The sequence below is a fragment of the Gambusia affinis genome, linkage group LG10, assembly GCF_019740435.1.
Source record: "Gambusia affinis linkage group LG10, SWU_Gaff_1.0, whole genome shotgun sequence".
NCBI lineage: Eukaryota > Metazoa > Chordata > Actinopteri > Cyprinodontiformes > Poeciliidae > Gambusia > Gambusia affinis.
Genome location: NC_057877.1, coordinates 23,324,054 through 23,351,542, shown reverse-complemented (window position 1 = coordinate 23,351,542; position 27,489 = coordinate 23,324,054). Strand labels below are relative to the sequence as shown.

Here is a 27,489-nt window from a genome sequence, read left to right as displayed (position 1 = left end):
CATGAAGTTCACACCCAAAACGAAACACCACAACTAATTCTGAGCTTGGGATTTAATCAGTTTATAAAACAGGCTTAAGTCATACAGCCTTGTTTTTGCAGTTTTCTTGTTGTCCAGCCTAAAGACGGGTGCATCCCTTTATGTGGTAGACAGCCAAGCCTAGCTCACCTACCAGTATTGTGTCAGGTCTTTTAAGAAACTGGTGTAATGCCAGACTATATATATAGCTTACCTCAATACAGATAGTTCTATAGGGGGAATTAGGGTAGAGCAAGAATAAAAGTAAAGTTTAGACCTATTTTTAAGAGGAGAAAAGCGAAGTCGCTATGTGCTGTGAAGTTTGTTGCTCTCCCCTGCTGTACTGTGTTATCCTGTGGGGGCTCTGTGCTGTTGTAGTGATGTGATGCAGTGATAGCACGAGTGTCCACTGGGGGAACCCAGAGCATTCTGTCTCACTGAATGATACCCCTGTCTCCACTCACGATAAACAACACACACACATACACATATCAGTGTCTGACAAGCCCAGCCTAGCAGCAGATTCCTCCTCACCCTCCCACCCGCTCGCAAAAGCTGCAAATATATTAGCTGCCTCTTTTTCTTTTGTCTTGGGAAAATGGCATGTGGGGGGGACGAGTGTGTGTGTATATATGTGTGTGTTTTTACCATGCTAAGGAATAGTAGCAGAACATCCCCTTTGTGCCAGTCGTGTTGAGATATCCCAGTGGTATAGGGCCTAGTGATGGGAAGAGAGTTACAGATGCCTAAGAGTTGCCAGTAACACAGGTGAGATGCTGGGAATGGAAAACAGAAAACTGACTGACGGATGAGGAAAAGATTTGTGAGTTTCAAATTACATACTGCCGTCTTCTTTGGTTAAAGCAGAAAAGAACGATGGAAGAAAATAATGGATCAATTCACAGGTATAAAAAGAAAATAAAACTATATCTGCAGGCAGTTTTGCAAACTGAGTGTTTTTTTCCCCCTTTGTCTTATATTATTGTCAAATAAAACAAAAAAATATCTCTGGCAGCTAGTGAGAAATTCCAGGTAACCAATCAGTTTATAAAATGTAAATGTTATTTGATCAAAGTAAGTACGGTACATTTATTTCCATTGTCTTTATATGGAGCAGAAATCTTTCAAGCAGATTCTCCTCTTTAAACTTTGAGACTTGTCATTACTGCAGGTAAAACTACAATGGTTGCATGTTTTTCAGGTTGGTATAGTATGTGTTTATTGCTTTAAATTTAAAAGGACTAGTATTAAGTATTCTTAAGGCTGCCAAAGCAGTATGTCACATTGATTATCACTACAACGATGATGTTGTCTACAGTCAGAGGTCACTTCTAGGTTATGGGTTGGACCCTCTCACACATTCAGATCTGACATCAATTTGTTGTTCTAATTTATACCAATTTATACCAAAATGTCCACATTTTGGTATAAAGTTGCTGCAGAGTTCTTTGCTGCATATCCACAATACAAAAAGCCCATACCACATCCCAAAGGTGCAGCTATTGGTCTGAGATCTGGTGAATGGCCACCAGTAGTTTGGGTTAGCCTTAGTCATGTGACCAGAGATTATTCTGCATACCTTGCTTGTAACATGTGGTTAACCGAGCTACTCGTGAACTTATATTATTAGAGATAGACATTCAAAATCATTTAAATCTCTTTTCCTTCCTATTCTGATGCTCAGTTTGCACTTCTGTAAGTCATCCAAATATAATGACAAAGCTTTTCATTCAACTGGAAGTTATAAGCCATATTCATACCTCATTAAGAATTGAAGAAGCATTTTGGATGGAAGGTGAAATAACTCAAAGTAAGCAGAGAAGAAGTTAGGTTTCCTACTACTAAAAACTTAGAAGTGTCTTAAATATTTCTAATGCCTATAATACAGAAAATGCCTATAATGCCTTTTGATGCCTATAATATTCATAAAAGTAAGGTAAACATTTTAAATAAACACCCGCTGAGTACTATTTATTTTTTTGTTAATGATGGCTTATATTGGCTGACTAGTCAGCAGCATGCAGTCGAGGCCTAGTTATGTTGTTACTCTACGCTTCCAACAGCTGGAGAAAATCAAATTCAGTCTTTCACTTTCTTCCACTTTAAAGGAATTGAAAATGTAGAAATGCTATAACAGAAAAGCTGGTCCATTTCCAGATCACAATAAGAAAAGTTTTTTAGTTTTAAGAGTAGGTAAAAGAGGAGCATATTTTGCAGAATGAGAACATTACCTTCACAAACTTTACTTTAAATTTAAATTTGGTCTCGTAAGAAACATTTGTGTATTTCTATAAAATCTTGACTGTGTATGCCTTTGTTAAGATGTGTAAAATTTCCACCTCAAATCATTATACTAGGAAGATAAAGAGAAAGAAAAAAGGTGGATCTTGTCCAACTTCACAAACATGCTTGCAAGGCACAGCTGTCCGGACTGTTTAACGTCTAAAGACAGGCAGTCTGAAAGTGCCTATATGTTGGATGGCGTCCTGAGGTTCCTTATATGGAGGGAGAATATAGCTGCAATTTCAATGTCACACTCTACACAAACACAACCTCATCACTTCAATTCCTGCTGATTCTGTGTGAGATCAGAGTCTCTGCGGCTCCTGGACTGTCACTCAGAAACAGAAACCTGATGTGGGCAGGGCCGCGACAACACTGCAAATCTGGCAACTCGAATGTTTTTATTTGCAGGAAAAAGAGCGTCTCTCCATGTGTGTGTGCATGCGTGTGTATGTGTGTGTGTCTGTTTGGGTTTGTGTGCCATATGCAGTGTGCCAGGGAGGGCTCTCTGGAACATATTGGTGTGCGTGCATTGTGGTTAATAATAGTAGCAAACGCATAAAATGATGGCAGCTCTGATGTGTGTGACAGTTTTACAGCCGCACACGCCAAGACTTAGTCACACACGCACACACACACGTGCCGAAAAAACAGACCTCCTCTGCCACAGTACCATCCGTCTTTGTTGAGTTCTCAATTTTATCACGGATCCAGATAAGGAAAAACAGTCACTTCCCACCCACCCACCCACCCATCGCTCCTCGCCTCCAGCCCCTCCCTAATGCTCCATATCTGGGCACAGGCTCTCATGGAAGCATATAGACCACTGAAAATCAGCCACCCACACAAACACATAAATGTACAGGCCTTACCAGCCTTGGATGGAATGAGCAAAGTCCTTGAAGCAAGCATAACATTTAAATGCACAGATTCACACGACACACACACATTCTGTCATAGCTCATTGCTGCTTTTGGTTGGCTGTCTAGAGCAATGTTTGTGTTGTGCCGGGGTGACAGATTTAAGTTTTGATGAGGCGGGGTGGTGGCGGGCGTGCAGGGGCGATCAGTGACTGCTCCCCATGGTGAGGTCTTATAGACAGTAGACAGCAGCAGCAGCAGAAACCCAACCTGTCGTCCGGATCAATCTCTGGGGGATGGCAGGGAGATGGAAGAGGAGAAACTGCATCACTCACTGCTCGGATGTGTCCAATAAAAAAAAATAATAATAAAAAAAGACCAAAACCTCAGCTCAGTGGCCGAGCTTGGCAAGTAAACGAAAGAGGAAGAGAGAGAGACGGCTGGGGAGGCCAGAGCGTAGCAGAGAGCCACCCAGTATCCAGGATTAGTTTTTGAGCTTGGCAGAGCAGGACCAGAACTGAGGGAGAGGTAGCAGGCAGACAGACGGCCAGAACGGACCTGGCAGCCATTCTGGGCCAGGTTAGTGGCCAGAGAGAAGACGAGCCGGAGCGACAGGCAGAGTGGGGACCCCACGCTCGCTTTCTGTGTGGCTGAGCTGGAGTGGCTCACCCATATGGTGCACCGCACTGTTCATGCTCCCTGTCTAAATCCATATGCCGCTGGTGGAAAAGACCAGCGCCCCCCTCCCCGTCTCTCCTACCTCGCATCAAGAGCACGCAGACCCACAGGGGAGGTGTTGGGAGGTAAAGCCCTGCAGGCTTGTAGCCCCCCCTTCCGTACCTCTTAACCCCACAGAGCTGCTTAGCCTATTGTCACTACAATCTGCCACCATAGCCTGGGTGCCATGTGTATCCCCCCCCAACCACCCTTGCCCTCTTTTTCTTTTCCATTCTCTCTCTTCTCACTTCTCTTTCATCTCCCTTTGGCACCTGATAATCGATGAACTTATTAACTGCTAATTATTCAAGCTGTGCATTGAGGATCCCTCCCTTATTCTTGGAAAAAAGGGAACGTTTCCACTCTGTTCTGCCAAATAAAGTGGGTTATATTGCCCATTCATTTGGATTAAGTGCATTTAGGCTGCACTGTTTGGGATGTTAAGACTTTGTCAGATTGCTATCAGTACTGTTTAGCATTAATCCCCATTTTGTCCTGCCAGTTGATAGACTAACCCTAACCCCTACTTGGTGGAGGCCCAAGAAATTTCCCTACTGAAATATACAATCTTGTTCATTTTCTCTGTGATATGCCTAAAAGGATTTGTTTTTTTCTGTGTTCTGTTTTTTAGGAAGTTCTTCAGACAATACCAAAGTTCTGCTTTCCCTTTGACGTGGAAAGGTATGATTCCTCTCCTCTCCCTCTCTGTTTCCTGGTTTCACCTCATTTGTGCTGAAGACACTTGCTCACACACCTCGAAAAACTGATCCCTTCTCACACCTAAAGACAGAAAATGAGATGTGCAGTTTATACTTCTCAGATGTGACAGTGATGAGCTCTAAATTGCAATCACTTAGTGATATTGTCACCTGCCAATTTCCTGACTGCCAGAGTTTAATGATGAGTGTTTATTGTGGTCGTGTCCACATGGGTGGGATTGCTTTTTCAAAACAAACAAAAACAAAGCTGAAACTCTTTTTTTTATGTCTTGCAGGCTGCATGAAAGTAAGAAAACACAATGTTCAATAACATTGGTAAATGTTGTGACAACGGCATGACTAGAGATAGTAAAACATAATTAATTGTTACGGTCTTTCTGCTTTGGTTTCATGTCAAACGTGGACCCAAGATAATGAGCATTAAGTAGTTCCATCTCAAGTTCAGGTTTTTATGGGGAAAAGAGTTGCTTCTGACTGAGTTCTACTTGGCAATAAAAGCATTCAGTGGTACTTTGACTTGACCACTTTACCTTCAAAATCCTTTGACCATACCATGCCAATTTTATTTAGAAAATCACCATCTTGTATTATTGTAGTCCTTGTTGTGTTAAAATGGTCCGCAGTGGGGACCACCGATTTATAGTAATCTTCTAAACTCTTTTCTTTCTAATTAGAAAAGAGTTTAGAAAATAAATAAATAAATACAAGTAAAATATTTCTTAGTTATTTTTGGATACATCAGGAGTCCTAATATGTAGTATTTAATTGGAGTCAAAATGAGATTAGAACCAAAAATAACCATAAGATGAGTGTTTGTGGAAAACTTTCAGAATTTAATAAACAGTTGCATATGCATCTTATTTGAGCCTTTTTGATTTTATCTTTGTTTTTAAATTGTAAAAATACTGAACTTCTAAGTTAAATAAACCAAGAGTGAAGTTTGTGGTTTATTTACAAGGAATGAATTGATGAAAGGGGAAAATTAGCCCCGAGAGAATATTTGCAAAAAGATCTTAAAATCTCACATAATTTAACTCAAATATATAATGTCACATTCTGTGTTCATACCACATTCCAAAAACATGGTCGATGGGTAAATTGGTCTTTCTATATAGCCCTGTACTATGAGTGAGTGGTTATTTGATCTGGATCGCTGTGTGACCTGGTGATGGACTGGCGACCAGTCCAGGGTGTACCCCGCCTTTTACTCAATGGCTGCTTTAGTTAGGAACTGTTGACTCTTATAAAACAGAATAAAACTCCTGATCATACTGAAATAACTCCAGGCCACATCCTGCTGGGAGCTACTATTAATTGTAGTCATATGAACACGTTTTCCTAAAAGTAGTATGTGAGTAGAATCTAGAAAATTACTTTGAAATGTAATTTTTTGAAGCAGGTACAAAAATGACCCATGGATGGCGCTATGTCTTGCGTGCCATCCTCAAGTACAAAATCAAAACTGCAAACATGTAAAATGTTTTAAGGGTTGAAATGATAATACCAATGATCTGATGAAAACAGAATATGTGTAAGTGATTACAGATTAACGTAGAAAATGAGACCAACATGTGTCATTGGTGAAAATGAGGTCACCTGTGTGTATTGATGAGTTGTATTGTGATCTGCTCAGGCTTGAACTATCTGGAAAAGTCCCAGTTTTTATATTGGAACATGTGAAATGATTCATTCTTAAGACAGAAAACGGAGCTAAGCATGTACGGAGGACTCTGAGCTTTTACGGAAGCTGAGCTGCTGCCATCTAGTGGTGGAAATGTGAATCGAACTTAATACATGTTTATCTCAAAACCTCAGACAAGCTGTGATTTTATAACTATTAAACATGAAATATGTGATATTAATGTATTTGCAGTTCATTCTCAAGGTTAAGTCAAATAAAATTGAGCCATCCTTGATTGAAATGTGTTGACCCGCTGTATTAATTTAGCTTAATTTTGTCTGTTATTAATTGCTCCTAATTCTTCCCACATTTATTAATAAACTGCTGGCTGTTTAGCCTTCACTGCATGCACCCCTCTGTGTCGTCGGCAGGGTTTCTCAGAATCAGGTGGGGCAGAACTTCACCTTTGTTCTCACAGACATCGACAGCAAGCAGAGGTTTGGTTTCTGTCGACTCACCCAAGGCTGCCGGGTCTGCATATGTCTCCTCAGGTAACACACACAGCCACTTTCTAATGGTCATTTTAAACTTCATTATTGAAGTTTTTGTTTTAAGGATTATGTCTGATTTCAATACATTAAATTAAAAGTCAGAAAAAGACCTTTTTCTAAGTAAAGTTGCAAATCCTAAGTAGCCATAAACGTGAATAAATACATTGTTTGCAAGCTGATTTTATTTTTCACTTCGTTCTTAAGTACTTATTATAAATATATGTGTATCTATGTTTGTTTTGTATGGTGAAGGATAAAACCTTTTTTTAATTTACAACATCTTAGAAATGATCACAGATTTTTTAAAACAACCTTTTCATTCATTCTCACACCGGGCTGCACTTTGCCAGAAAAACAAATTTATGTTCTTATCTGCCCACACAAATATGTTCTGAAGTGCCTATAATTATCTAAAACTTTAGCCGTTTTTATATTTTTTTATAGCTTTATTCCTTCTATCACAGCGCAGACAAACGAGGACCCCGGACGTTGAAAAATTTTATTTCTCTTTGCATAAATATGCTTCTAAAAAAGAGGCTATTATCTGTTAATTTCTAAGTAATTTAATGTTGATGCAACGTTGTTTTTTTTTTTTGTTGTTGTTTTTTTTCTTTACAGATGCAATTACTTACCCATTACAAAGAATGAGCACTGCAGTGAAAATCTCAGTGGACAGGCTTGCTGCACTTTAATAATAACTAAGAAAAAAAGTAAAAAGATAAATTTTTAATGAATGTAATAAGCAGTTTAAGAAACAACAAATTGGAAAAGCAGCACAAAGCCTTCCTCTGTTCTCTGTTTGTGAAGTAGCACTCCTGTAAGGCTCGCTCTCGCCTCTGTGTGTGTTTGTGTGGCTGGTGATGGACAGTCGTGGGTTTGTCGCTGGCCTGATGAGCTGCTGTGAAGAACAGGGCCCTCATACCCCCCTACCCCCCTCTTCCCCACACATACACACTCGTATATACCACCCACCCTTCCCGGCCAGCTTCCGTGGCCTTTGTTTTTCCTTTCTCTCCCTCTCCATCTCATGCTCTCTGTCTCTCCCTCTCTTTCCTCCTCGTTATTCGGCTGCTGCCACAGTGCGACAGCAAAGACGCTCGGCCCATAATTATGCATGAAGCTTCGCTGCCAATTAGCAGAGGCTCCCCCGTCCCTCTCGCTGAGTTAGACATGCTAATTCATTTGACATATGATGTATAAAATTCATTATGCATTCTGAGTAGTTTGCATGACTTGGTTCATTTATTATAAAATAACATATAGGAAGTTATTTTTTTCAGCTTTTTTGTGTATTTGTGCTGCCCAGATCTTATTTTATTGAATTTTTAAAAAACTACTAATAGCCATATTATGTTGGGATCATTCCCAAACATAACACTATTGTAGATTTCTCAGATAAGGAATGTGAACAATTTTTAAAATATATTTTTTCAAGATCCTTGGTTGAAAGTTAATTTTGTTTAGATAGATGATAAAGAACAAATCACAAAATAAAACAGGGAAGACCATCTGAACTCCCTAGTTTGATTAAGTTTTAATCATTTCCAAAGAATAAAAGCTAAACTTTAATTAAAACAGTTTGCTTCTGTGATCGCTGAAATGTCGGCTCTGTAAAATTGTCACCTCTGCTTACAAGAGGAAGTGCCTTAATGAGTAGGACAGTTTTATGTGGAAAGGCCTTTGTAGTCTCGTTGCTGAAGTTGTGGCCAGAATAAAGCCACAGATCACATCGAATAAAGAAACGCGCTGAAATCTCATTATTATTTTAATGTTCTGTCCTCATATCTCCTCTCACTCTTTCCCACTAGGTGTTAAATCAGTTTTGTTCGCTCTTTTAGATGGATAAAAATATAGTTTTGTGTAGCAGCAGATGTTTTAGGATACATTTTAAGTGCTGAGTGGCTCTGGTTATTGGTCCTTTTTTCAGGACGACACTTCCTCCCCTCCCCGTACTTAACCCCCGACCCCAGAAAGTAAATGTGTAATGCAATCTTCAGCTGAACCGTCTACAAAGTGTAGGTGACTTATGATTACAGATTCCTGTGCAGTAAAAACGATTTAAGGCTCATCGAAGGAACAGGAATAACTGTCGTGCTTAACACCCAACTTACTTTATGGCAGCCAAAGAGGGCTGGCTTTTGTCTAAACATTTAATTTCCAACATTTAGACACTTTGTTGTTGAGATTTTTTTTAAGTCTTTTTATTTATTTATTTTTTTTACCTTTTCAGTCTTAGAATACTTTTTGCTTTTTCTTTGAGTCCCAGAGTTGCTTCTTTTTGGCCCGTTCAAACGTCCACTGCGTTAGGTGGTCGGAGCCTGGAACGGAGAGGCTGATAGTGGGTCGCAGATTAATTGGTTCGCTCTTTGAGTACATGGCACTTGGAGAAGACGTGTGCTTAAAATGGTAGGAGAGATCGCGGGACCCCCACGCACTGAGCACTCCAGTGATAGATGCCTCTCCCCCCTCCCTCTCTCTATCGGAGGATTTGCGAAGCACAAACAGATCTGAGCAATGAACTGTGACGAGTAGGAGTATCTCTCAGTGAGCTTTCCAAACTTTAACTTTGCATGTACAGAGAGCAGAGCATGGCAGAGGAGGGGAGAAGAATACACCAATGCATCCTTAAAATATATTAATTTGTCTCCTTTTGAAGAAGGAAAACTTTCTCCATCTTTAAAATATGAGTTTATTATTGATAATTTGCTAAGGTTTAGATTTACCAGTGATTGTGTGTATTCCGTTAAATTTACAGCACTTTGGTTAAGGAGTGTAATGTCTGTGAGCTCTGTGAGGCCTGACGGCGCCACTGACGGCGAGGGTTTCATTTATATACCGCACATCCGTGAAAACTTGAAGGTTTAATGTCCAGAGAACTCAAGTCGTAAATGAGTCAGGTAATTTATTAAACTTACACTGCCCCTATCAGAGTGAAGCGTGTAAATACAGAACCCTCCACATTCACACTATGAATTTCCTCGCTAAACTGCTGCTGTAGCATAATCTCTTTCTTAATTATCTACTAAAAAACTTAATATTTTCCTATTTTCTTTGTCACTGTGCATAGTGACAAAATAAGCTTGAGTTCTGCCTTGGTTGTCATAGTTCCAGTTATTTAAACTGTTCTGTTAATTGTCTTAGCTATAGATACAGGCAGGTTTAAGCTAGTAGCTATTTTCTTTGAGCTGTTTTATGACTTGAAAGGCATGTTCTCCTGTGTTTCCCATCTTGAAAGTTTCTTAAGAAGATGGGCTTCATCTTGAAATACTTTCATCAACCTAAAATGCTTCTGTTATCAGACCAGATCTCTTATGAAGAGTGCAGCTCCTCTCTTTGTAGTAGTTATTACCTTGATAACATAAGTTCTGTTTTATTGTTGCAGTGAATGAAAAAGGTGCAGTTCTCTATCAATTAGCATTTTGCATTTTTATTTACTTTGCCATCGTCCTCATTTTCCCTTGTTGAGACTCTGCATTGCTCGTCACAGTTGGTTGTTTTAAACTTTTAAAATATTAATTATTTAGACTGTTAATCTTTGTATTTGGGAGAATAGTAATTTTATTGTAGCCATTTATTGAATTTGAATAAGGCTCAACAAATATCTGGTCTGCTTTAGTTAAAGGAGTAGATTACTAATTAAAAGTTCATAAAATGGAGTCTCAAAAATTATATAAATGAATAAAAAGAATTCTCCAGTTGTTAGACCAGACGTTTTGTGGTTTTGCAAATATAACACCTACTGCATGTATAGTCATCGTTACTATTGTTATTGTAATTAAATACATCTTTTGTCATAATTATATATTCTCAAACTAAAAAAAATAATGCTATCATTCTCTTACAGAGGGCTTAAGATTTTCCTTTCTTATCATTTTCTTCTGTGTGTCTGAAAGCAACATAAAGTTGGACTTTATCTTATTTGTGTCACGTAAAGCCTGTCCTGTCTTACTTGAATGGAATGTTCTCTTGGCTTTCCAATTTTGTCTGTGGAAAATCTTTACCCCACGCTAACATGATGTCATAGACATCAGAATTATATTTTACTGATGAAGTTACAAATTGTAAGAATGAAAAAGTGCTTCAATGACTTTCAGTGTAAATTAATTGTGCTGCAGATATTTATTTTCTTAAAAAATGACAATTATGCCTTGGATGTTTTTTCTTTCTCCACTTATCACTGAAAAAAATTGATTTATCTAAATTGTCAGATTATGTTACTGTAATGAAAAAATGCGTTTTAAACATCAAAAACTGACCCGTTGGTGTTGCTTGACGTGGCAGAAATAGGTCTTCAGGTTCATATCCGGTCAGCATGTAAATTAACATAAGTATGTTTGATTGAATCTCTCCTGGAAGTGTGACCTGATTGTGGTAAATCTTCATGCAGATGTCAAAATATCGGCATGTTAAGAGTCTGATTGTTTCAGACTAATGGTCACTCAGCCTCTCTGATTGGCACGCTTGGCTGCACTTCTCTTGAAGCCCAGGCTGTCATTGGCCCCTCGCGGATTTAGTGATATGAAAATTTGCATTAGGTCCACTTTATTGTTTTCTTGTTGTCTGTTAATTCCAGTCTGCAGAGCAGCCAGTGACCCATGCCCTGGTAACTCCTCGCTCTCCAGCCAACAGCTTTAGCTTGACTGTAAACTCTATCACTTTAAAGCGCAAGATTTAAACATCTCTCGCTGCAACAAAATACTTCAAACTTGGGTCATTTTATGAGATATGTAACTAAATCATTGCTCAGAGAGTTTTATATTGAGATTAAAATAATATTTACGTAAATTTTCAACCCCTGCATCCATCAAAGTTAATAAAGCATTACAAGGACTGTCTGTTTATTTAATTGCAGTCCTAAAAGTCCTCAGCCAGAATTATTGCTCATTCAGGGTCTAAATCTGCATGTTAAAACCCCAAACTGCATCAAAATTCAATACCATGATAGGATCTCATGTTTTTATTATTTAATTGCATAACATTAAATGAACTGAGCCCTCACAGCCTTTTATGCTGGAGTAAAGCGTTGGCCTCCTTCCACCCAGAAAGTGAGCCTACTTGGCCAAGAATATGTCAACTTTGCAAAGAAAGCCATGCTGCAGATGCTTTAGCTTATGTTGGGTGTTCTTACTGATTAGCCTCAACACAAACACTGCTGTATGAATTATTTGGAGCTTGTTAATGAATTAATTTACTTTACATTAATTATATAAAGTAACATTTTTTTAAATATGTGCAGGGCATGAAAAGCAGCAGTTTGAGGGGCAGAGCAGGCGGGTGGGGGTGGGTGGTGTAAAGGGGGAGAGGGGGTGGTGTATTTTTGTTAAGCTTGTGCATCTGGGATCAGCATGCTTGTAAACCATAGTATCCCTCTGCACCATATAAAAGCAATGCAGTTTTTTTAAAGGATCTACAATCTTGTTTTCTTTTCATCTTTTTTTTTCTTTGCTGCCCTAAAGAGGAGACACGACAAGAATTTATCACATGCAAAGGGCAGAAAGAATGTAATAAGAAAGATGTGGTAGCATATACGTTTGGAGTAAGAATCAGGATCTTTCCTCAATAATCTATACATTTTATCTTGAAACGACAGGTCAAATGATGAAGACATTTTGAAAAACACACATTCAAGTTTTCTGCAGACTGACTCCCTTTGCACTTGTATTTTAAATAAATAACACACCAGTCCGCTTTGATTCGTTGCATCTTGTTTGTTTATTGTAGAAGATGACGAAATGAATGCCGACTTCTCCATATTTATTGCATTAATGTGTTTCTCTCCGCAGTTATCTACCATGGTTTGAAATCTACTACAAGTTGCTGAACACACTGGCTGACTACTTAACAAAACAGCAGGTAATCACTCATTCTGTTTCTAATAACCGTAAGGTGCCTGGAGTTTTTATGCATCTACAAATAAGACAACATTTTATTTGGATTTGACTGATAAACAATCACACCATGTATTTACTTTAAGTCTGTGTTGTGGTGAGACATTCCCCCTCCACTGAGTGTTCGTCTGCATGCTGCATGTTTTGTATATTTTATTTATTTATTTATTTTTTGTCTCAGGCTTGAATTGGTTCCTCTTGTTAGCAGCAACAGTGTTGACATTTCACAGACCAAACGCTGATCTGACACTGGAAGTTATTCCTGATGATTTACTGGAAAACAAATCGTTAAAAACAATACACACACGCAAGCTAGCAAACAAACACAAACATGCCTGCACTTCACAAAAGTCGTCTCCCCAGACTATTCGCTGTATTGTACGAGCAAAAGGGAGGGGAATGTAAAATATGCAACAAACTGGGGAGATGTGCAGAGTCTATTGCATAGGGTGTAGGTGATGTTCCAATGTTTAGACTGAAGAGAGGGTGAAAAGAGAGGAAGGGAGGGCGACAGAGGAGAGGCAGAGAGCTTTGGGACCACTTTTCAATTGTCATGTAGTTGCTGCTTCTCCCGGATCCTCAGGGAGCTGTTATCAGGACAGTGTGTCGTGCTAAAAAAAAAAAAAGAAAAAGAAAAAAAAAAAAAGACAGTCACATCACATAAACAATCAACGTACATCCACATAATTCTTCAGCTATAAGAGATTTGGTGGAATAATCTAATGTGGTTGAAGAACAGTAAATGCGGCTGGAGCGTTTTTTTGTGAGCAAGCAGGAGAGACGGAAAATAACGCTGGGAAAAACGGGAGGAAAAAAAAAATCCAGGGTGACTGAAATGTTAGTGTGCATGATTTGGTTTCTATTTACCCCGCTGTCCGTTCCAGGCGAGAGGGAGATGTTGACAGACGAGGGAAGACAGAAGAGCGATGAGGGTTTAGAGCGAGGGGTAAATGAACTGTTTCCCCAGGCCGTGTTGCTGACCATGCGTGTGAGCATTGAGCCTCTCATGACAGGAGGCTGTTCGATTGCACACACCCCAGCTACCACCCCTCCCCTCCTGTCTTCCCCCCTCCTCTGCTCACTGTACGTTGCCACCCATCGCCTCTCTGAATCTGTGGCTTGTACACAACTCGCAGTATCTTCTTATAGCCCAGACCGAAAACAAAGTTCTTGGTGAAGAAAAAAGCTCGACGAAAGTCCACAGCAGTTCACTAACTGCTTTCCCAGAAGTTTGAATACGAGTTTCACTTTTTAGTGTTGTCTTCTGAAAGATTTTCCTCTCCCAGAAGACACAGGATTGTAAATAGGAGTCATAAATGTTGGATGAGTAAATTTCAAAGCCAGTTCTGTGGTCAAACCCGGCTCTCTGACAGCTTCCTTAAGCCCTGTTTTTGGAGCCGGGACCCCCTGGTTAATTAGTCGCAGGCTACTCTCGGCTGTAAATCAGCGCCGCTGGATAATAAGCGTCTGCAGCTATACACTCCGCCGTCTTTTAACCCCAGCACTTCTCGTTAAACATATGTCAGTCGGATGTTGTCGAGCCCTTCAGGCCTCGCTGCAGGTTTGCCCTCTGGTCTGCCGCGGTGCCTGTCCCAGCACCGTTGTCAGAATTGACACATAACTTGTGTTATCAACAAAACAAGTAAATATAATTCATGTGTCCCATGCTTTTTCTCTCCCTTAGGAAAATGACTTGAATGACTTGCTGAATTCCCTCTATGAGCTGCCTGTGCCAAAGCCTTTTACACCAGTCAACTTGAGTGTGGTAGGTATACATCTGTTATTCTGCTAGATCAGATGCAAGACAGCTGAGGCAGAGACAGACAGACAGAGGGAAAGGTACTGCAGCAGCATGTTGCATCAGAGACGGTGACGACAATTGGGTGAAGTAGTTAAAAGTGAACCAAGAGACATTGAGGACGTAATGTAAAGCAGAAAACACGGAGAGCAAAAGAGAAAGATAATGAGAAATAAAACGAGATTGACAGAAAAAGAGACCAAGGCGGCATGAGAATGTGCAGAAATAAGGAGATCGGCAAAGTGCAGAGGTTGAGATGTGAGAGAATAAATGAGAGAGAGGCAGAGGAGATGCCGAGTGCAGAGCAGGAGGAGGTTAAGGCACGCCGGGCGGGAACGGACAATCGCACGGGGCCCGGGACTGACACCGTGTTTGGAAACAAGAAGTGGCGCTTACAGGGTTTTTTTGTGTGATAAGCTCAAGCTGAACACGTTTAAACATGAAGGGCCCTTTCACAACTCATCATGTCTCCTGCTTATCAAGAAACTACAACGGTCTAACGAGCCCAGGTCCCTCAAAGTCAGCTTCTGTTTGAGTTAACTCTGACACAAGCTCTCATGGAATGCCTCCAACATTAAACACTGTCACTTCTGTAAGCCCGGCCGATTTAAGCGCAACGTAAAGGTTTTTAGCCAGTCTGCTAAGCTCACAATCTCTAGACTCCACACCATGAAGGGATCAAAAGAGTTTCGGTGTTAGCCTTTGTCCTTAAGGACCACCACTCCACCCCTAAACCCCCCCTTTTTTAACCAATTAAGCAAGCAACTGTAAGTCGACTCTACAGCAAAGGTCTCTAAAGGATGTACATCTAATTACCCAGATGAATTAGCAAAAAAAGAAAACCAAAGAGAAAACAGGACAAATATCAGGTCGATAAAGTCAAGATTTAGTTTGTAGTTTGTTCTTGTCTGTCTGTGAGTGAACTAGTATTGCATCAGCCAGCCAGATATTGTATTCAGACGATTTTATCTTTTCAATTTAATTACTAAAAAGTAAATTTTCTTCCCTTTATAGTCATTAAAAGCATCAATATTAAGATTTTTAGTCTGTAAACAGATGAACAAACAGGATGACCTTCAATACACTAAAAATCTAATAAATGTTTGAAACAAATGCTCTTTAGTGACCTTATAATACTTTTATTTTAACCTACTGAATCTGTCAAAGAATTTGCAACACATTTTTCTCTTCTTTGCTAAAATAATTATTCCAAATCTGAAATGGCATGTCAGATTTCAAAGAAAGTTGCACCTGCCTGGAAATGACTGATTGGTGCATCTCCAAATCAGATGTCTCTCCAATCTCAAATTATATTAGCTTTTGACTTATTTTTGTGTTGCACATTGATTATTTTAATTACAAAAGCCTTACCATGGTTATGCATAGAGATGCACCAATCGATTGCCCAGAGATTGGAATCAAACAGTTACTCTTGTTTAGGTGTGACTGATCAAAAACTGAACAGTTTGGGCTTTTTCCCCCATTACTGAATGCATCAAAACTATAAACTTCGATAGTTTTCGTCCTATATAAACACCATGCTCTTTGATGCCTCTTATGAGTTTATTAAGAATTAGATCAAGGTTATGAGCAAATGCTTTGATGCTTAAATAGTCATAATCTTGTAATTCCTTCATTTTCTGTTCAAAAGAACCTGGATCATATTTGTTTTCCAATGTGTTTTAGTCCTGAGCATAGAACATGGAGTTGGAAGGACTTTGAATCTGCAGGTCACACCCCAATGAAAACCAGAATCAGTATGTTCTCCACAAAACGTCTCTTGAATAAACTTTCTTTATCTCAATCTGAGGGCGACGCTGGAGAACAGAGGTGATAGCTTCATCTCATTCCTAGAGAAGCCGCTAGTTTAATGTTTAATTGATAAAGCAGAATTATTCCCTTACAGGAACCTTTTTTATTTTATCATGCCAGCCGAGAGCAGAAGCCTTGTCCCCTTTCATGTGTGAACCCTGTTTTGCTCTCTCTCTGTCTTATTGTGCAAGAATGAGCGGTTGTGTATTGCCACTGGCCAAGTACTGAGAGATCAGCCAAGCAAGGAGCCGGTGAGTGGAAGAGGAGTGAGTGAGCGGCAGAGACTGGTGGAGGGAAGGATGCTGCTGTGAAATATGAAACTGCTTCTCTAATAATCGCATGGGAGCCACTGATTTCCAATTTGGCCAAATAAGCTATGCTACCGTTTTTACATATAACAAAAACAAACTATCCTGGGTCTGGGTGTGTGTTTCTTCTCTTCTGGAAAACAATCAAACTTTGTAAATGATTAATGTCTTTCCACTCTGCTATATTCTCGCTCTGAAAATCAAAAGTTTTTTTTTTTCTTCCTCTCTTTATGTTTAAAGCAAAAGGCAATTGTGCTCAAGAAATCTCCTTGATGCCTTTCCAGTTAACCCACTTTCAATGTGTTTTCGTATAAACAAGTCTTCGAAAGAACAAGGAAAGAGGCTGATAAGCAAGCAGACACCCAATGAAAGCCACGGCTGCACTGAGGAACGTGGCTTCTGATAATCACAGCGACCAACAGGGGAACATAATTTAGCACACAAAGCGCAAGAAAACAAGAAAGAATAGAAATCACACCCCGCTGTAGTTGTTCTATGTGTTTTTTAGTAGCTGTCCTCAGTCTCAGAGGTATGACCCAAGTCCCTGATCTTTTAGTACAATTTGTTTATCTACAACGGCTGTTATTTTAAGTATTCTTTTAATCGTCTTTGTTTCAGTCAGCTGAAAGCACTCTTTCTTTCTATTTGGCAGACAAAAATTATTCAGAAGCAAAGATCAGATCAAAACGTCTCTCTTGTGCCAACATACTCGCATTTTTAAAATTGTTGCATGTAAAGTTTTGTAAATAAACTCTTTTTTTTTTTTTTTTTTTTTGGGAGGAGCTGAAGCTTAAAAGAAAATCTGAAGATGTTATTTTTGCTGTTGCATATGACACCTGGGGAGATGCAGAGCTTTTTTAAAAATATGGAGCTGATAAGAGAAGCTACAATCAGAACTTCTTGCCTTATTTTTATTTATTTATGAAACTTTGACCTGAGCTGAATTTGATTTATCCTACAGTAGGCATTGCTAACTGAAGGTTTAGTTGCACTAATCCTATAGCACTAATTAGAAACATTAGTTCCATTAATGTTAAAGCACTAATCAACATATTATTTAGCAGAAGCTAATGCTAAAACCCTAACTTCAGTTTAAGTTATATTTGTTTTTAAAAAACCATAACCCTCAAGCATCAATTTAATTTTGACATTAAACCGTGGATGAACTCCAGACACCCCATATCATTTAAAAACGATTTATTTTTAACCTTTTACATATTTTGTGCTTCTTGTATTTCTAAGCATCTTACCGATATTAAAAATGTTTTGAGTCTTCTTCACTTAGTAGTGACATCCACAGCAAAGAGGGTTGTTGTCAGCATAAGTCTGTTATGTATGGTGCATTCACTGATCTAAAAAAAAACTGGTCAAACTGAAAATTGTCTGTTTTCTGTCATCAGTGGGTTTATTTGTGTATCTTTGCGGCTAATTATTAATTTACAAGCTATTATTTGCAATGCATATTTATTATGACACATTTGGTCCTCGGTGTAAATTAATTTTTCAGTTCAAATGTTGCTGCTGTAAGGAAGTAGGAGCAAATGCACTAATAAAAACCCAGAGCAAAAGTGAACTTTATACACATAGTTCTATAAAATAGACGTGAAAGTTTCAATTTCCATAAAAAGAGCAGACGTATTATTGATTGAACGAGCTATTTTTCTTTCTTTTTCTTAGAAAAAATGTTGATCACAACTTGGAGGCAAAGCCCTGCGTGTTAGTTCCAGTTTAGTGTTTGTTTGTACTGCCTCATCTACAACAATGACCATCCTCTGGGAATTAGACAAGTGTTTACTCGGGATAATTGTTTTCATGTGTTTATCGCTTAATACACACCCACTAGGAGGAAAAATGCAGTGTTTGTTCAGTGCTTTCAGTATTTCCTAGAGGCATGGCCTTGAGTCACACCTAATTTTTACCCCCTTGCATGTTCACTGAATGAAGTAATAGTAATTTTTGTCATTTGTAATTTCCAGGCCATTAAACTACTCAGAATCACACATAACACAACATCCAGTGAAGTTACAGAAGAGTAGCATGAAGAAATAATCATTATATGTCACCCATTTTGATAAAAACTGTACCATGGACCATTCATTTTACAGAAATGATGAAGTGGTGAAAAAGAAGCATTTGTGCATAAGGTATACCAGATAAAATCATGAAAATTAAAGACTGCAAAAATTATTACAGTAACCCCCAGATGGTCTTGGCATATGGTTGCTCATACTGAGCCAGGTTTTGCTGGAGGTTTCTTCCTGCTAAAGGGAAGTTTTTCCTCTCCACTGTCGCTACATGCATGCTGGACATGAGGGATTGCTTTAAAGTCGATGACACAACGCAAGCGATTGTCTACTGTCACTATGTGAACAAGAAAGCAAGTCAATGAGTTTTCTTAGATAAACATTTTTAACCAAATTGCATAATGAACTGAATTTGACTGCATCATAAAATGGTTTTAAACAAAAGTCTTTCAAACTTTTTTTTTAATTTTTTTTTATTTTATTACAATTTTTTTGCATGACTATAATTGTGTCGGTGTTTTTGACTTTGCACAACATATTGCTGCCTCCCCTTTACTGAAAATAGAGCCCAAAGCCATTTGTTTGGGCTCTATTTTAACTGTATTTTAATTGTTTTTCTTACTTTCTTATACTATGTTTTATTATCTTCAGTTAAAACAAGATGTTTACATACATTATAGAAAAAGACATTTCATATAAATTTTCTGTCACTCCCTGATCAGCCTAAATCTTCGTATTTGTCTGTTTCTGTCTTATGGGACTGAGATCAAGGTTTTATGATGACATTTCCAAAACCTTGACCTTGTCATCCTAAAGCCCTTTATTGATTGATTTGGCTTTATGCTTATGATTATTGTGTGTTTAGAAGAACCATTTTAGCCTAAGCTAACGTCTCCATCTTGAGACGTTGTTTTAATGCTACAAAAAGAGGAGACAGTTAATCAGTGGTCCAAAGTCTGCCTTACTTGAAGTGCACCATTCCCTCATTCACTCCACAACATATTGCTGCCTCCCCTTTACTGAAGAGTTGGGGTTGTATTGTTGAAAGCATTCTCTAAATGTAACAAGCTCGTCCGTTTTAGCTTTACCGTGTCCTCAACATGGCTATAAAACTGTAGTCTAGATTTTTATGTTGTTTTTAGAATGATTGATGTGTTAGCTTAACATACATTCACAGATTGGCCTCCACTGAACTCAGATGTTGTGAATTAACATTTTAGAAGATTACAAATCTATGACTTTATCATCTGTCTTAACAAATAGCTTAACTCCAAAGTGACTTTATTGTATGATGAACTCTGAGTTCAGAATGATTCACTCGCTCATTCTTCTGGCAAATAGAAATAATATTGACAATACTAACAGGCCTAAAAAAAACAGAAGTTTTATCTCATTTGTTGGCAGAAAGGGAGAAAAACAAATAGTCTTTTTCAACATTTGTATGAACACATCTGGTTTCAGATCTGGTGTCTTGACCTTTTTTGGAGGGATTTTATTTTGTTGTAACTTTTGTATTTGTTTTATTACATATGTTTTTATTTTGCAAAGCTTGTCTTGGATTTTCATGCCCATCTTCCTTCCCAATGGAGGCCCCAGCTCCAAAAGAGAGCCTCGGCTATTCGAGGAAACTGAAATGTTTTTAAAACAGCGCTTAAAAAGTATATCAATCGCAAATCTGAACTCTTACAAAGTTGCCTTAGACATTTCACCAACATCACAGTGGATTTTTACGACAACTTGCAACAGATGGTTTGAGTGATGGCCCAGAGAAATGCAGGTGTACCAAACGTTCAGTAGTGTGTAGAGAGACGCAACAGTGTGTTTCTCTTGGTGGTTTGTCTACCTGCAAACAGCACCTCTCTCAGGCCCCTTTGATCTGAACACTGAACCTGCCCTGCTCTCCCAAAGTGAGACAGGCAGCCCTGTGATCCTCTAAACAACCTGAGTGTGTGTGTGTGTGTCTGTGTGTGTGCACGTGTGGAGAAGTGTGGGTGCACACATGCTTGTGTGGGTGTAGGCGTGCGTGTGCATTGGTTCTCCACAAACCTTTTTAATGCTTAAATAAAGACTCAGTTTTCCACCGGAGACATCACCACGGTGTGTGTCTGTGGGGAGCAGAGCTGCTATTCAGCTTTCTCTGTTCTGCAGGCCTGATAAAAGCATTGCCACGGTTCAGACACCAGCTCAGCAATTCATATAGACAGAGCAGAAGATGAGCCATAAATCATACAACAAAGTGAACGGCCCTTTTCTTCCCTCTTCCCCTCATTCTCTTCTGAATAAGTGCTATGCCTCACTTGTGACCTCCCCTCTTCTCTTTCCTGCATGTTTGTGTTTTCGCAGCACTCCTACTTCATCGCCCCGGATATCAATGGACTGCCAACTATCCCAGAGAGTGTAAGTGCTCATGGAAAAGAGGAGAAAAGGAGACAAAAGGAGATGAAGGAGAAATCTCTCCCTTATGGAAACATCCCTGCCTCTAATCGTTTTTAATCTAATACACATGTCACCGTTTGAAATTATTGCATCATCCTCTTGTTTCAGATTTATCTCCTGCGGTGCTTGTGCTTTAATGTTGAAGTTCAGTGATTGGCATAAAAGATTCAAACTGAGCACATGCTCTTTGTTGATTTTTGTGTTTAAATTCGAGCTCAAATTTTTATGGCAAGGGACACAAGATGATAGCAATTATCGGTCTCTCAGGCTGACGTTGAGTGAAATGTGATCCGTTTTCCCCAATCTGACTATTTTGGATGGATCACAGGCTGAAAACACACATAATTCTTACCATTTATTTTTAATGTAAATCAATCTCTGTAGTAGTTTTTTTTTCTTACACTGTTCTTTGACATATAATCAGGCTTTCTCACAGTCTGTACAGTGATGTAGTGCTTACACTTTGGAAGCAAAAAACTTTTTGTCTTGTTTTATCTCCAGAGGAACCTGACGGAGTACTTTGTGGCTGTGGACATCAACAACATGCTCCAACTCTATGCCAGTATGCTGCACGAACGGCGCATCATCATTACCTCAAGGAAGCTTAGCACTGTGAGTTTGTTCCTCCCTAATCATCATGAAGCTTTTGGTTATTGAGCCTCGCCTTGTAGGCACAGGCTGAAAAAAAGCTTGTAAAACAACGAGAATACGGCATCAGAATACGGAATCTTCCCTTAAAATATTAATGTTGCTATTATGTTTATTTTGAGAATGTTGTACAAATTTTATGCTTGGTGTTCAGGAAGCCCAGGTTGCTTTGGTAGCGACCTTCAGCTCATCTGCATTCTTACGTCTGGTGTCTCTGATCTTCATCTCAACAATAAGTGATAGATTATCTATAAAGGTTCAGGTCAGGCCAGTTTGCTGGCCAATAACGCAGAGAAGCATCATTGAAATCGAACCAGCGTCTGGTACCTTGGTGTTCTCAGTCTTGCTGGACAATGAAATCAGTGTCTCCATAAAGCTTGTAAGCAGAAGGAAACATGGAGGGCTTTAAGGTTTCCTGGTTGATGGCTGTGCTGGCTTTAATCGTGATGAAACGCCGTGGCCCAACACCTGCCGTTAAGATGGTTTCTTAAATCATCACTGTCTGTGGAAACGTCACACTGCACCACAAATAGTTTGGATTCTGAGCCAATCCACTGGGATCTTGATTTCCAAATGAAATACAAACTTCACTTGTATATGAACAGAAGGCTCCAGCTTGTTTTATCTTTGGCCCAGGTAAGCATCTTCTAAAGTTTAATCCGTTTCAGGAGTGGCCTAGTACAAGGCATCAGTGTAACACCTGCTGTCAAATCGTCTGCAAACTCTTAAATGGGCTTTGCTTCACGGTACTCCCAAGACTGTGGTTACGCCTGTTACACCTTTATCCAAGACATTTTTTCTTCCACACAAATTCCCATTTATATTCTTGGATGCATCACTCTGTGAACTGCTGGGTTGGTTAGCAATGACATCTCTGCGGCATATTTTTCTTGTGATGTTTGTCAAACTCTGTCAACTCCGCTGTCTTTGCTCATCTATATGCATAGTGTTACTTCTTAAATATAATGACTTATATGAATTTTCTTTTAAATTATCTCCTAATTTATCTGCACATGTATCTGTATATCTTTAAGCAGTTGGGCTTCCTCATATGAAAAATTACAAACAGTCTTCTCTGATTCGAGGAGGGGGAACAAACGGATGTAAAAGGTTTTAAATGCACAATACTTTCATGCATAAAATACAGCTGTTTTTTTGTAATGCAGGACTTCTGCACTTTAATAATTCGGAAAACTTGTTTCCAACTTGTAGACCTGCACCGTCATGCTTTAAATCAAATTCAAATGCCAAATTATTCCACGAAAACTGGATCTAACCTTAGGCTGTTCAATAGATTGAACATGATTTGCTTCATCAATATTCCAGCTGGATTTCAAACTCTAAATATTACGATGGGAATATTTATCTGACATGGCTTGATAGTTGTTCAGAGAGACTTGAAGCAGTTCCCCCTCTCACCCTCTGCTCCTCTTCTTAATCATCCAGCTCTGACAGGCTGTGAAATTCAGGCTGAAGCTGTGTTTTATGTGGCTGTTTGTACCATATAACCGCAGCATATTAATGTCCAAAATGCCTTAAATTATCTATTATTACATGCCTTCGCTTACTCTTATAATTTAGAGTCATTTCTGTGTTCATGAGGGAGGAACTCAGTGTGTCCATCTCCCTCTTTTCCTCTCCCATGCTATCTCTGCAGCTGATGAGGCAGAGCCAAATGTTTATGACAGATTAGATGGGAGAGGGAAGTGATGTCATCCAACTTCTATTTGTATCTGTAGCTGAGCGGCTCCTGCCAACGCAATCTTCAAGTCTGCAGAAGGTTTAACAGCTGGGGGCCTTTGGTGGTGTTTGGCGCTGCGGGGAAGTGTTCCCAAGGTCTCTCTTCGGAGCTATAATCAGGAGGAGCTGTAAAGATTACCCACCCCTCTGAGAATTTCACCTGTCTCCCCCTCCTCGGCTCAGACCGGCTGCAACCTCAGCTGAGGCGGCACCCTCGACTGTGACACAAGCAGAACATGATGTAAATTATCAGACTCGGGGGAGGGGTGAGAGTGTTTTCCTTTTTAGCACGAAGACGGTGTGTGATTTAAAGCTTTCTGTAACTTGAAGACAAAGCACGCTTTTTGCTTTTATTGCAAATATATGCCAGCAGAATATTTTAGGAGACCTTTACCTCCGTGAGCCTTTCATCCTCCGCAATTCCTCAGCCAGTCGTCTATCCATCCGTCTTCCTCGGGGAGAAGTGTTTTGGTTTGGTAGCTATGTATGTCAGGCAATGTAGTACAAAGGTATTTTCACGTCCCCAGTGGGATTACTCGCTGACCTAGTGTTATTACCGCTCCTGTGATGCGTTATTTTTGCTGTTGGGATAGATTGACCTTGTAGTTCAAGCACAAATGGCTGCCATGATTTTTAAAACCAACTAAGTGTATAGATATGCACCTAACCGAAAATATCTCCACTCATTACACGCGCCATTGTCATGTGATCAAACACCTTAAAGGATGAGAGACGTGTAATTGCTGTCAGAGTTTGGCACAGCATTATGTTAAAATGAGTGTTATCACTCATTGGATGGATGGGTTATATTTCTATAGTCTGATCTCGCAGATAGAAGACGTATAAAGAAGATATTGGGAGATATTGTTGGAAACATCGTTAGTTACATCCAGCTGCTTTCCACCACCTCCGCCTTTCCAGCCGAGCAGAAACATGGGATAGAAAGTGGGGAAAAAAAAAAATCAGACACATCGCAGCTCATGTATTTATATATATTCTGCCTCCGTAAGGTGCTGCTTGTGTTAAAGCCCCCAGTGAACCCTGCATGTCAGTTTGTCGGTACATGGCTGCCACGTCTTGCAAGCAGCCGAAAGCAAAGGAATAAATCATGATCTTACATCCATGCGCCAGTTGACTTATTGCTGTTTTGTGACCAGAGGTGAATGGTACCGCTGTTTTTAAAAAGCCAGTTGGTGGTGGTGCAGGGGGCGGCAGCCAGCCGTGTGTGCAGTCTTGTCATAGGTCCGTATAATAGGGGTGCATCAGCCCTTCTTCTAACTAGTCAGTAGGGAGGAACCCACCACCGCTGCCGCCGCACCCCACCCGTGTCTTTCATCTACCCAGCCTCCCCCTCCAGCCTCTGCCCTGCCTATCGGCCAGCGCCGGCTGACAGCAGCCCTCTCATCAGGCTGTCAGGCCTATGCTAACAAGGAGCTATCCATCTACCATGCCCTAGAGTGCCAGCTGTCTCCTGGTTTCCAGCTTTTTTCCTCTGTTGTTCCTCTTCTCTCTCTCGCTGACTTCTCTTTGCCTCTCCCAGCTCTCGCTGTGTTAGTTATACTTTCCTTGTGACATATTATTTTCTGTCCATCTGTCTCTCACTCTCTCGTTACACCTCTTTCTTTCTGACATCGCCTTCCTCTTCCTGGGAGTCCTAATGTGTCCTTCAGTTGTTGGGCAACTGCAGAACATTGGAACATTCTCCCCCTGAATCCCGCTCCCTCAGTACCTTCCTTTGCTTGTCCTCGATAAACTTCCCCTTCCTCATGTGTCCTGTGCGTTGCTGGTGGGACTGTAAATGTGCATGTGTTTTTCCTTGAACAGGGGATGCTGGGGTACACTGAGCCTCCCATTGTTGCTAGGAAACGGTAAAAAACACTGATCATGTGACCAAATAGTTAGGAGGAAGGCATCATTTATTCAAGTGTGTGAAGGTAAGAACCTCATGGGTAAAGTGGTTAGACTTTGATTTCTTAAAGTGGAAATATGGTGTTTTCCAGGCATCACAATCAAGTAACTGTTACCGTCAGTTTTTATAAAAATTATATATATCAAATATGACTTGAAAGAAATTTGACTTTGTAATGTAATGCCCTGAAATTGAACCTCTGTATCTTTAAAAACTCTGCTCTAAATGAAGCTCCACCTTCAGGAAGTCATCACAACATCGCTCCTCTATTAGCTTTTTAACAAGCACTGAGAAGTACTTTATATAAAGAGTTCAGTGGATGCCCAGTCTCACCAGGTGTTTGCTAATTGCTGTTGGCTAGTCTGAAGGAGCTGAGTGGGGGGAGCTGTAAGGGAGAGCTGCTTTTCGAGGAGTAAGCGATGAGATGCGTATCGAAGGCAACCCTCAGATCGCCCAAGTGTTTTGCACAGCTGATTGGTTGAATAAGGTCAAAGTAACAATTGCATGAGGAATTTGATTTAAAGCTCATTAAAAGTAAATTTAAGATAACACTGCCCCTTTAAAAAAAACATTTTTTAGTCTATGGTACGTTTCATAAGAATTGTGTTTAGACCATAACAGATATTTAAAAATTAGTTTTATAAATCAGTTGTCCTATGTATGAGTTATAACATGAGGTCATAAACCAAAGATAAAAGTGTAGTTTAGCTTCAACTTGCCAAGGATTCAGTTCTAGCGCTTGGAGTGGAGTTGGAGAAGAACGTTATGGTGTGTGTGTATGTGTGTGTGTGTATTAGGGAATACAGTTCAACTTACCCCATACACGGGTAAGTTGAATCATGAAGCAACTTTTTTAATATGCTGTATTATCCAAACTGTTATGTTCCTGATTGTTTGAAGATATGCACATCGTGAAATATATGTGGACATACAAGTTAGCGACCAAACCAAAGTTGCCTTTGTGTAATACTTAAGATCTTTACTTAGTGAGCCTAAGTATGAAAAATGGCTCATGTTACTACAGTCTCCCCTATGTGCTCTTGCAGGTGTTTGTGTTTGCCCCTCATGCCTTCTGTCTTCCTGTGTGGGAGGCCTGGTGTTAGCGGCTACATGCGCCACCCTGCATGTCCTCTACTTCTTTCCCAGTGCAATATACCTGTGTTTGTGCCCTTCCGAGGCTTGACATCAACGTTTGTCAACACGGTGGAAAGCAGAGCATGCATAATTGGTGACTTAGTGCGTAGGAGAAGACAGGGAAGGGCCAACGCAGTGATAAAGTAACAGGATAAATGAGGAAGAAGAGGAAAATGTAACTGGGTGGCTACATGGCCCGTTTTTTCTTTTTTCTTTTCTTCTTCTTTTTTTTTCAAATTTACCAGAATCGTTCAAAACTCAGTCAGACTGTATGTAGAGCATCTTTAAAAATCAGTTTTATAGTTTTCCCACAGATAATGATTAGACCATTCGATCACATAAATATGCTTCAATCTTAACTATTCCATTATAATTCTGGGTTTTGCCACTTTTAATAGTTTTTTTCCAAGACTGTCCCTTATTTACCTTCTTACCATCAACTTTGACCCGCTAATGTCACCAAAATGTTTCACAGTAGGCATATGCTATGGGTCATTTACTTTTAGTTTTTCTCCACACATTGTTTTGCACTTTCTTCCTCATTTGCTGTTTCCCCTGCAGGACCTCTTTTGAATTTCTCTTAACAATTCAGCTTTGCCGTCACCAAAGCCAGATTTGTGATGTGTATGTCCTGCTAACAGATTCTTTCCCCACTTAGTTGTCCTCTTGATAAAGATTCTGCATTTAGGTGCATCAGAGTAAACAGGGATGAAAATAAGTGCACACAATTTTAGTTGCAGCAGATTTTAAAAAATATCTATTATTTTCTTTTGACTTCACAATATAGCCCAACAAAATGCATGGAAGTTTGTAATGGTAATGTGATGAAATGTGAAAACCTTCAGTTCATATAAATATTTTTGCAAGGCACTGCAGGACTGAGTTTGGCAAATGTGTGGGGGATTGAGTTAGAAGTAAAATGCTAGTTGAGGGGAAATGAGCGTTTAAAGCTGGTGTGAGAAGGTCAAGAGCAGCTATGTTGATACCGTTCCTCCTGTCAAATTAAATTACACCGCCTGGAGC

General features: G+C 39.7%; 1 protein-coding gene across 3 annotated transcripts in view; it reads left to right on the top strand.

Annotated features, from left to right (window-relative positions):
- The window catches only part of dennd1b (DENN/MADD domain containing 1B), a 135,946-nt gene that overhangs the window by 43,360 nt on the left and 65,097 nt on the right, over window positions 1-27,489 (top strand). For 2 of the 3 annotated variants that reach the window (XM_044130503.1, XM_044130504.1), the window contains exons 4-9: window positions 4,510-4,559; window positions 6,650-6,769; window positions 12,553-12,622; window positions 14,342-14,422; window positions 20,943-20,996; window positions 21,537-21,647. In XM_044130503.1, the coding sequence (XP_043986438.1) occupies window positions 4,510-4,559; window positions 6,650-6,769; window positions 12,553-12,622; window positions 14,342-14,422; window positions 20,943-20,996; window positions 21,537-21,647 (486 nt within the window). Of the gene's footprint in view, window positions 1-4,509; window positions 4,560-6,649; window positions 6,770-12,552; window positions 12,623-14,341; window positions 14,423-16,458; window positions 16,519-20,942; window positions 20,997-21,536; window positions 21,648-27,489 lie in introns of all 3 variants that reach the window. The other variant, XM_044130502.1, reaches the window with a different exon arrangement.